Source organism: Chiloscyllium plagiosum, chromosome 19 (assembly GCF_004010195.1).
Source record: "Chiloscyllium plagiosum isolate BGI_BamShark_2017 chromosome 19, ASM401019v2, whole genome shotgun sequence".
Classification (NCBI taxonomy): Eukaryota; Metazoa; Chordata; class Chondrichthyes; order Orectolobiformes; family Hemiscylliidae; genus Chiloscyllium; species Chiloscyllium plagiosum.
This window is the reverse complement of record NC_057728.1, coordinates 30,910,019-30,920,840: the sequence shown is the minus strand read 5'-3', so window position 1 is coordinate 30,920,840 and position 10,822 is coordinate 30,910,019. Positions and strand designations below refer to the sequence as shown.

Genomic DNA, 10,822 nt, shown 5'->3' with positions numbered 1-10,822 from the left:
AGGTGAATTGGCCATGCTAAATTGCCCGTAGTGTTAGGTAAGGGGTAAATGTAGGGGTATGGGTGGGTTGCGCTTCGGCGGGTCGGTGTGGACATGTTGGGCCGAAGGGCCTGTTTCCACACTGTAATGTAATCTAAATCTAATCTAATCTAATCTAATTAATATTTTTGATCACTGCAATAAGCAGAAACGCACACATAATTCAAACTATATACTGTAAAACAAGTAATATAGCCATATTTCATCATGTACTGTCCCAACAGAAAGAAATTTATAAAGTTTCTGCAGATTTCCTCGAATGAAATTGAGCATGAGCCACAAAGAAAAACTTGAAATGAGAAACAATTCTTTATGGATTTAGGTTTGGCACGTGTTCTATTTTCTATAATTTGATTATTTTTACTTTATATATTATTTAATGTATTCCAAACCAATCTCTACAGTTGAGGCTACTAATATTGAATGTTACAATGTATGGAATATCACTAAGAAATCCATTCTCTTGTGGAATACCATGTGGGCTGGATTCTCACGTTACTGGGTGATGAAAAAAGTGTAAAGTTCCACTCACTACAGCATGTTGCTATTTTGTCAACTAGGCAATCAACCCATGGATTATGACTGTACCAATTCTTATTGAACAGCTTACTACAATAACTAATGTCTAAATAATGCAATTATTTAACAGTACTCATGCTCAGTAACATCAGACAGGTGCAGCTTCTGTAACAATACGTTTCAACTCATCTGCAAGCTAGTTGGAAAGAGATTGCATTGACCATGGAAAATCAAATATGTCACAGTTCTCATAAATGTTTCATAAAAATCAAGTGCAATTAGAACTGATTGACATCTCCATTAACTATTGATATTAGATCTGAAAGGTAACAGAAGCTAACCATTTCACCGAAAGGCTTTCCTGTGTGTTCAGAATACAACACACAAAACATGAAAATATCAGATGACTTGGTCTCCCCATTCAAGTAACATTATAGTCAGAAGAATGAAGGGTTTGTCTACCATCAATAAACAAGTCATCTCCTAATCTTTCACCATTAGTACATTGCTGCCATTGAAAATTTCCACCTGCCACTGGGTCAATGGCTTTTCTTATCAGTAATAAAAGATCACAGTGCTCATGTACTTATAGCAACAGACCTTGAAAATGTAGTGACAGTGAATTTAGAAGCACATTAAAAAAGGCAAAACAAAAACTTGCCTATATTCCAAATATTTGGTAAGCCTGGAGGTTTTGGTACTTAGCAACTAGCTCTTTAAACAGAAATTTATTACAATTCAGATGCAGACTAACATTCTTTAAGTAATTTCTCTAGGATTTAGGGAAGACTGTTGCAGTGGTTGCATCACTGGAATAGTAATTCACAGGTCAAGGCTCATGATCTGGGTCACAGGTTTGAATCACACTACTGTAGCTGGTGAAATTTGACTGAAGGAAAAAATTTGGAATAAAAAGCTGGTTGAATGACAATTATATAACCAATGTTGTTAAAATTCATTTACAGAAGGAAACATGTCATCTTTCTCTGGTTCGGTCGTGTCTTTAGACCCACAGCAATGTGATTGACTCTTAACTGTTCCTGAAATGGCCTAACAAGTTATTCAGTTCAAGGACAATTAAAATGGTCAACAAATACCTACTTGGGGGATATGACGGTATTGTCATTAGACTCTAATCTAGTTTACATTCTGGGGATCTGAGTTCGAATCACATCATTGCAACTGGTGGAATTTGAATTAACAAAAATCTGGAATTAAAAGTCTAATGATAATCACAAATCCATTATCGATTGTCATAAAACCCATCTGGTTCACTAATGTTCTTTAGGAAAAGAAAACTACTGTCCTTATCTGGTCTGAAATGACTCTATGTGATGCTAGATACACAACAATGTGGTTGACTCTCAAATACCCTCTGAAGTGGCCTTACAAGTCACTGAGTTGTATAAACTGCTAAAAATCCTTCAAAAAGAAATGAAATTGGATAGATCATCGACCATTGACTAAAACACAGGAAATGACAGCTGCAAAGTTGCTGTCGACCCCACAAAGTCCTCCTTTATTACATATGGGGATGAGTGCTAAAATTGAGAGAGCTATGATACAGTAGTCTAGCAATAGTCTTAAAGTCATACTCACAGAAATCAAAACTTATACACAATTTCCTGGAAAAATCAATCTCAGAATCTGTCTTGATAAGACACATTAATGGTGGCACAGTGGTATACAATTGAGAGGGATGCCCTGAGCATCCTCAACATTAACTCTAGACCCAACAGCCTTGGATGTACCTGCACCCACACAGGCACCGCCGTTGACATTACATCGGCCTTCTTGAGAGTGAACCCACAGAAAGTGACTGGCCCAGACAGAGTCTCTGGCTGTGCACCCAGATCCTGTGCGAACCTTGGTGGGTGTATATGCATACATCTTTAACCTCGCCTTACTATGATCTAAAGTCCCCTCCTGCTTCAAGACGACCACCATTATCCTAGTCCAAAGAAAAATCAAGCAGTGTGCCTCAATGACTATTGCTCGGTGGCTCTGACCTCCATAATTATGAAGTGCTTTGAGAGGTTAGTCATCAACTCCAACCTATCAAACTGTCTGGATCCTTTGCAATTTGCCTCGTGGCGCAACATCTCCACAGCAGATGCCACCTCCCTGGCCGTACACTCATCCCTGGTGGAGCCGGTTGACAGCATTAGGTTCCAGGGAGTGATGATCACAAACAATCTGTCCTGGTCCACCCATCGATGCAACAGTCAAGAAAATACAACAACATCTCTACTTCCTCTGGAGAGGAAGAAAAGTTGGCATGTCCATAAGGACTCTTACTAATTTTTAGAGATGCACCATAGAAAGAATCCTGAATGCATCACAACATGGTATAGCAACTGCTCTTCCCAAGAGCACATGAAATTACAGAGTCAGGAACATAGCCTAGTTTCTCATGCAAAACAGCCTTCTTTCCACTTTCTCCATCTGTACTTCTCACTGCCTCAGGAAAGCAACCAACATAATCAAAGACCTCACCAACCCCAGTTATACTCTCCCTCACCCTCTTCTGTCTGGCAGAGGATATAAAAGTTTGAACACATACGAGTAGATTCAAGAACACCTTCCTCCCTGCTGTTATCAGACTTTTGAAAGATCTCTGATCTTTCTCCCTGCGCAACCTGTTCTGCTACCCTGATGCACTTTGTACGGTACGATCTGACAGTATAGCATGCAAAGTACACTTTCCACTATATCTCAATACATGTGACAACAATAAAATCAATCAAGTCTCATGGCATCAGGTCAAACACGGCCAAAGAAACTCTGAGTAACCAATGCACTGATCTGTGCCCCATCTTTACATTGAGATTATGTTATATGGTGTAGTGTAGTACTATTGCTTCCTAAATTGGATTGACTTTGAAAAGATCTAACAACTTAACACTGGGAAAAACTGGTGTGGGCCATGAGCAGCAGTACAATTATACTCAAACACAATTTGGCTTGGTTTAATTTGTCCCAAACATTGCAATTAGTACCCTTGTAGACTACGAATCCTATTAAGCAGCACTTGCTTAACAATAACCTACTCACTTCAGATTCACGCTGAGTTCAGCTTATACCAGGGCCACTTAGTTCTTGACCTCATTACAGCCTTGGTTCAAACATGGACAAAAGAGCCACATTCCAGAGAGGAGGTGAAAATGACTAACCTTGACATCAAATGCTGGATTTGATTAAGCGCAGCATCAAGTAGTCCTTGCAAACTTGGAGTCAATGGGAATCAGGAGAAAATTCTCCTCTGATTGGAAGATGGTTATGATTACTGGAACTCAGTCATCTCAACTTCAGGAAATCTCATTAGGAGTTTCTCAAAGTTAAAAATCACAATACCAGGTTATTGTCCAACAGATTTAATTGGAAACACCAGCTTTCGGAGTGCTGCTCCTTCATCAGGTGGTTCCTTCATCACAACCACCTGATGAAGGAGCAGCACTACGAAAGCTAGTGCTTCCAATTAAACCTGTTGGACTATAACCTGGTGTTGTGTGACTTTTAACTTTGTACACCCCAATCCAACACCAGCAACTCCAAATCAGGAGTTTCTCAAGGCCATGTCCTAGGCTGAAACATCTTAAGCTGCTTCATCAATTACCTTCCTAGGAGAAGTGGGAATGTTCACTGAAGATTGCACAATGTTCAGCACCATTCGTGACATCTCAGGTGCTGAACAGTGCACATCCAAATGTAGCAAAACCTGGACAATATCTAGGTTTAGGCTGAAAAGTGGCAAATAATGTTTTCACTGCACAAGTGCCCGGTAATGACTTCCCCATTAAGACATATCCTAACTGTGTTCTCTTGACATTCAATGGCATTAACAGCACTTAATTCCCAGGATGTTGATCATGGCCACCGTTATCCAGAAAATGAACTGGACTAGCCTTACAGATTCGGATATAGGCTTGCTCGCTGAGCTGGAAGGTTCATTTTTAGACGTTTCATCACCATACTAGGTAACATCTTCAGTGAGCCTCTGAATGAAGCCTCTGGGCTTCACTCAGAGGCTCACTGAAGATGTTACCTAGTATGGTGACAAAACTACTAAAAACAAACGTACATCCAGAATCTCAACTTGAGCTACAAATCTTCTCAAAACACACTAGCCGTACAGATACTATGGCGACAAGAACAGCCCAGAGATTAGGAATACTGTAATGAGTAACTCAACTCCTGACTCCCCAAAGGTGTCCACCATCTACAAGACACAAGTCAGGAGTGTGATAGAAAACTCCTCACTTGCCTGGATGAGTGCAACTCCACCAACACTCAAGAAGCTTGACGCAATCAAAAACAAAGCAGCCCACTTGACTAGCACCACACATTCAATCCCTCTGTTACTGATGCTCAATGGCAGCATTGCATATCATCTACTCAATGTAAAACAGAAATTCACCAAGGTTCCTTAGATAGTCCCTTCCAAACCACAAACACTTCTATCTGGAAGGTCAATGGCATCAGATACATGGGAACACACCACCTGCACGTTCCCTCATTGCCCTAATTTGGAAATCTATCATCATTCCTTTAGCGCTGGGTCAAAATCCTGGAACTCCCTCCTTAACAGAATTGCGTATCTTGAAAGCAATGGACTACAGGAGTTCAAGAAAGCAGCTCACCGCCACTTTATTTATCTTCACTTTTGGGACATGGACATTGCTGGCTTGCCAGCATTAATTGCCCATCCCCAGATGCCCTTGAGAAGATGGTGAGCTGCCTTCTTCCAGAAATCTGACCCAGCGACACTGAAAGATTGGCACTATATTTCCAAGTCAGAATGGTGCGGGACTTGGAGGGGAGCTTGCAAGTGATGGTGCTCCCATGTATCTGCTGCCCTTGTCCTTCTCGATGGAATTGATCATGGGTTTGGAAGGTGCTGTCTTTCTTTGGTGAATTTCTGCAGTACATCTTGTAGATAGTATCAGCACTGTGTACTGAGCATCAGTGGTGGAGGGAGTGGATTCTTATGTATGTGATGCCAACAAAGTGGGCTGCTTTTCCTGGATGGTGTCAACCTTCTTGTTGTTGCTGGAGCTGCATCCATCCTGGAAAATGGGGAGCATTCCATCACAATCCTGCCTCGCATATAGTAAACAGGTTTTGGGAGTCATAAGATGAGTTTCATGCGGCAGTATTCCTAGCCTCTGACCTGCTCTTGTAACCACTGCATTTATATTGCACGTCCAGTTGAGCTTCCTGTCAAAGATAATTCCAAGTAAATTGACAGGGGAAAGTCAGTGATGGTCGCACCATGGAATGTCAGAGGCAGTAGTTAGATTGTCTCTTACTGGAGATGGTTATTGCCTGGTATTTGTGCAGCATCAATGTTACTTGCCACTTGTCAGCTTGAGCCTGCATAATGTCCTTTTCAAGAATGGGCAATAAATGATAGCCTTCCCAACAATGCCACATCCCATGAATGATTAAAAAGTTGCCAGCCTTGTCAGTGACAGCCACAACTCCGTGCAATCAAGATCAAGATAAACGGTAACAAAAGAGAAGTAGTACAGCAAAGCAAAGTTTTGCACTAAACAAAAGGGTTTTTTCAATTTCATTTTGGAAAACTGTAAAAGAAAAATTTGGTATGTCAAAAGATGGTCAGTTCCCCAAATTCAGTTAACTTACCCATGACTCATGGTATAAAACAGTGAGCAAATACATGGCATAATCGTAATTCTGCCGCCGCAGTGGACATCTGAAAGAAAGGTAGTTCATAATTGTAACTGATACGTAATATTAAAATTACTTTTAAAAAGTTATGCTACTCTTTTCAATGACTATTTTTAGGTATAAGAAAGGAACTTAATTTCGTGAAGCATATTAAGTTTTTAGTATATATTCCGCATATAGTTCTTCTGTAAATCACTCCAAGTAGCAAAGCTCATGAAGTAAAGGCAGGCCCTTTGGTTAAAATGTAATAGTTTAAAACTGAAGCTAATCTCTCCACATATTCAAGCCTCAATTTTCCATCCTTATTTCTGTGGCTTTACCGTTCACTTTTGTTTTTCCTTGGTTTCCATGTTCTTCACATTCAAATTACTCCTTTCCCTGTTCAATTTATTAATTCTGTATGTAGGAACATAATCTGTACATACCTACAGGTATTTTTATTTTTCACAGCACTTGTAAAATGCTCCAAGGTGTCTCAATGAACAGAAATGAACAACAAGCATTGAGAAGAAAGATGAGAGGGGAGAATAGGCTTGGTTGATGCAACAGATTGAAAAAATGTTTGCTGCAGTGTTTAACAGGACAATATCTATATGCTGAATTCAACAGCTGGACAATATCTATATGCTGAATTCAACAGCTGAAGATATTTTAAAAAAAACACAAGAGTTTTGTTGAAAATCTTTAGTTTAGCACAACTCCAATTTCCATCCTTCCCTGTCCAGAAGTCAATACCCCATTGGGATACAGCTTAGCTCTTCTTACTTTTAAAACAACTTGCTCAGACATATCATGACATGCCTCTGGAGCAAGTGAAACTTGAACCCCAGCCCTTCAGGTTCAGAAATAGGGACATTACCACTGGGCCACAAGGGCACTTAAATATTTTGAATCAACCTTTCACATCGGTTACAGCACACCTATGGGGTAGGTGAGACTCGAACCCAGGTTTTTTGATCCAGAGGTAGGGATGCTACCACTGCACCACAAGACTTTCAAGAAATCAGTTCTTTTTTTCTCCAGCTATAGCAACCCATTCAGATGTACATGACAGACGTCTGAAGAAGATGGGACTTGAATCATGCCTTGAGGCTCAGAGGTAGGGACACTACCATTGCACCACAGGACCTTCCTATATCTTTCTAACCAATCTATTTAGACATGTTATTACATATATCTGGAGCAGATGGGACTTGAACCTAGGCCTCCTGGTTCATAAGTCGGGATACTCCCCCAACAGAGCAATAAGCCCCACCCTGTTCCCAAATATTTTCTCAGCAACCTGTTCAGAGTGGTTATTACATATATTTGGAACAGGTCATATTTGAACCCAGGCCTCAGTGGTAGTGGCCCAGAGGAATGTTGTGGCAGCTCTACCTCTGGGTCAGGAGGACCAGGTTCAAGTCCCAGCTACTCCAGAGTGTTTCATAACATCTCTGATCAAGTTGATTAGAAAATAGCTTCTAGTTGACTATTACAGGGACCTGCATTTGTAACAATGACAGGTAGGAGTAAGCACTGTAGAGCAAAATCGAGCCTATGAGAGATTAGTCAAAACACTTGAAAAGGGACAGAGTTTGGGAGCTTTAACTTTTGCAAAGGGTGGTTAAAACATGAAAACTAGGGCAGATTTGTAAATGAAGATTTCAAATTCACTATTTTGAGAGACAGGAACAAGTGGCAAAAATAGAAGTCATAGGTTAGCAAGTTGATATGCAACACTGAGCAGAATTTGACAAATTACACTTTATGCTGTGTGCAGATCAAGAAACCAGTTAGAAAGGCTCCAGAGAAGCTGAACTTTGGCGCAACAAAAAGTCACATGAAGTGTTTCAGTAATGGTGGATGCTACAGAGGTGGAAGCAAGCAGTTTTGACAACAGAAAAGAAATGGAATGGCTGGACCAACCAGGACACTAAAAGTGCAGCCTGAAAATGCAATCAAAGAGAGTTTGGAGTCAGGGCCAGGAGTGAAGAGTTTTTGGTCAGAGTCAAATGGTACGATTTAAATCTTCCTAACATTGAACCAAACAGGACTATGCTTCATTACATTCAAACAATTAGTCACAGAACTGAGGATGGTAGGACAGAAGTATAGTTAAGATAGTATTATATCATCATGAAATGATACTCAAAGTAAATAAAGAAAATTAGGAAGCCAAGAATGCTCCACGGTGGTACGTGGCTGAAATGACAAAAGGAGGACCAAGGATGAACCACACAGAGGCAAGGAAAAAAGATGGATAGAGATAGCAATACTGTTAAATATTAGAGGTCAATGAGGTCAGAGCAGAAAATAATTTTCTTCTTTTTCCCAACCATTATGCAGAGCTAAACCGGTTAAAAACCCAGAGGCACACAGTATGAGAAAAGGTACAAAAAATGCCAGTCACATACATTATCAATTGTTTTGTAACAATGTTGTATCACACAACTACATTACTAAGGAGGATAAAACAGCAGAATGTTGCCTCTGGATACTTAGATTTATTGTTTTGTAATGATGATATTGCCCCAGTGACTTTGTATGCTTAACTGCATTTATAACTGACATTGGTTTCGTGTTACTGTACCTGTCTGTCGTAATGGTAAGTATATCTGTGTCTTTGTTGTATCGATTTCCAACAAGTTTAATGAATTTCTTCTTGGCATGATCATCCAAATTTAGACTCGAAAGTCTAACCTTCAAAATACAAAGACGAAAGGCTTACTTGAGTTTAGTCAAAATATTTTATCAGATTTATACAGGTGGGCCATTTATTTCTAAAATAATTAGCTAATCTTTCTCAAAATGACACTGGCTCACAATGTATCATAATAAACTTAAAGAACTGCAATCATCCTAAGGTTACTGAGCCTCAACTCAATTTTACTGGTATACTTTAGGGTAGTCATCATAGCATATATCACTTGCAATAAAATGTGTTTTATTTTCTATGACTGGTTTTGGAAAGAAGAGTACTTAAAAATGCAAATTTAAATTAAAAAGAAAAAAGGGAACAGGATATAAAAGGTTTCATCTTTCTATGAAGGGCAAATTTAATAAAATGCCAGATTTCAACTGCTCGACATTTCAATTTATGAATTGACCATTTTCAGAGGCCTGATCTACCAACATTGAAAACAAAATACAGCAGTCTAGTTCCAATAATAAACATTACAGTTCATAAAAGTCACCAGCGGGTCAGAATTGCTTTCTTTCTTCTTATAAAGAACAACATGTATAATAGCTCGACTCAAAAGAACAAGGGTGGGCGAGGAATGTGCATAGGGCAAGGGGCAAAGAAAGCATGGAGGAAGGCACACTTCACAAGGCACTAGTGGAGGAGTAAACAAATAGTTTTGCTGGGCAAAGGATGGACTTTCTGTGAATTCATTAAGAGCGATTAAAATATATACTCAACAAAAACAAACAAAGAATTTTAACTCAGTAGGCTACTGATTGAAATCTGCTCCCTCAGATTAATGCCCTCAACCCCAGTTTCAACAGGAGGCTCTCAATTTTAATCATTAAGCCTGATTTTATTTTAACTGGTGTACACCTTGCCCCCTCAAATGCGAAAGGATAGATATTAGCAGTTGTATGTTGAACAGAGAACTTTATCAGGAAAAAAGCTTTTGAGAGGTTGCTTCGCCCTGTGAAATGAAAGGAGGTCTTGTGTGACTCTTGACTGCATGAAGAAAAATGCCGCATTATCTTTTAGTCTCCTGCACTGTTGCCAATAACTGCAGGTCCAACAGCTTTACTTCATCAGGCCTATGTCACAATGCAATATGGTGCTTTAACAAGCATTAGCTCTGAAATAGAAATTGCTCGGAAAACTTAGCAGGTCTGGTAACATCCGTGGAGAAAAAGCAGACTTAATGTTTGAGTCCAGTGACCCCTCTTCAAAACTTAGCTTTCTCTCCACATACACTGCCAGGGCTCCTGAGTTTTCCCAGCAATTTCTGTTATTGTTTCTGGTTTACAGCACCCTATTCTTTGTTTTTTTTATTAGCCTTAGCTGCATGCCTCAGTTGCCTACACATTAAGATTACAGGAAAAGAAGCAAATTTTGAATGGATAATTAACTTGCTCAGTTTCAACTGTTTCCTGAGAGGAGTTAGGTTAAGACTGATCCTCCCAAGTCAGTTGCAAATAATTAAAACATACTTCTCTAATATACTCAAACAACTCATGTCATTGTTCAAATGTAAGCTGCAGTGCGAATAATCCTTTGGCTATACGCGGATTTACATTTGTTTATTATTTTTTGCTCAATATCTTCCATCCAATCTAATTTAAACTGAAACAAATTTCCTAACTGAGACTGTAATCTTTATTTCCAGATTCCTCAGCCTTAGAAATAAACTTCAGGTATGTACCCTTAAGAATATTACACATTTCAATGAAATTATATTTCATGCTTCTAAACACCAGATAAGTTAGGTCTTGTCTATTTAATCCCAACTCACTGGACAACTCAATTCAGGGATCAGTCTTATAAGCAGTCTAAGACATGCATATACCTCCTGAAGAAAATACTCCAAAATTGTACAATACTCATCATTAACACAGTGGTCTACAAGTGTCT

The 10,822-nt window shown here is 39.4% G+C and overlaps 1 protein-coding gene across 1 annotated transcript in view; it reads right to left on the bottom strand.

Annotated features, from left to right (window-relative positions):
* The window catches only part of mrps35 (mitochondrial ribosomal protein S35), a 38,644-nt gene that overhangs the window by 15,800 nt on the left and 12,022 nt on the right, over positions 1 to 10,822 (bottom strand). Inside the window, exons 5-6 of the mRNA XM_043708880.1 lie at positions 8,822 to 8,954; positions 6,205 to 6,274 (exon numbers count right to left, since the gene is read on the bottom strand). Of these exons, the coding sequence (XP_043564815.1) occupies positions 6,205 to 6,274; positions 8,822 to 8,954 (203 nt within the window). The remainder of the gene's footprint in view (positions 1 to 6,204; positions 6,275 to 8,821; positions 8,955 to 10,822) is intronic.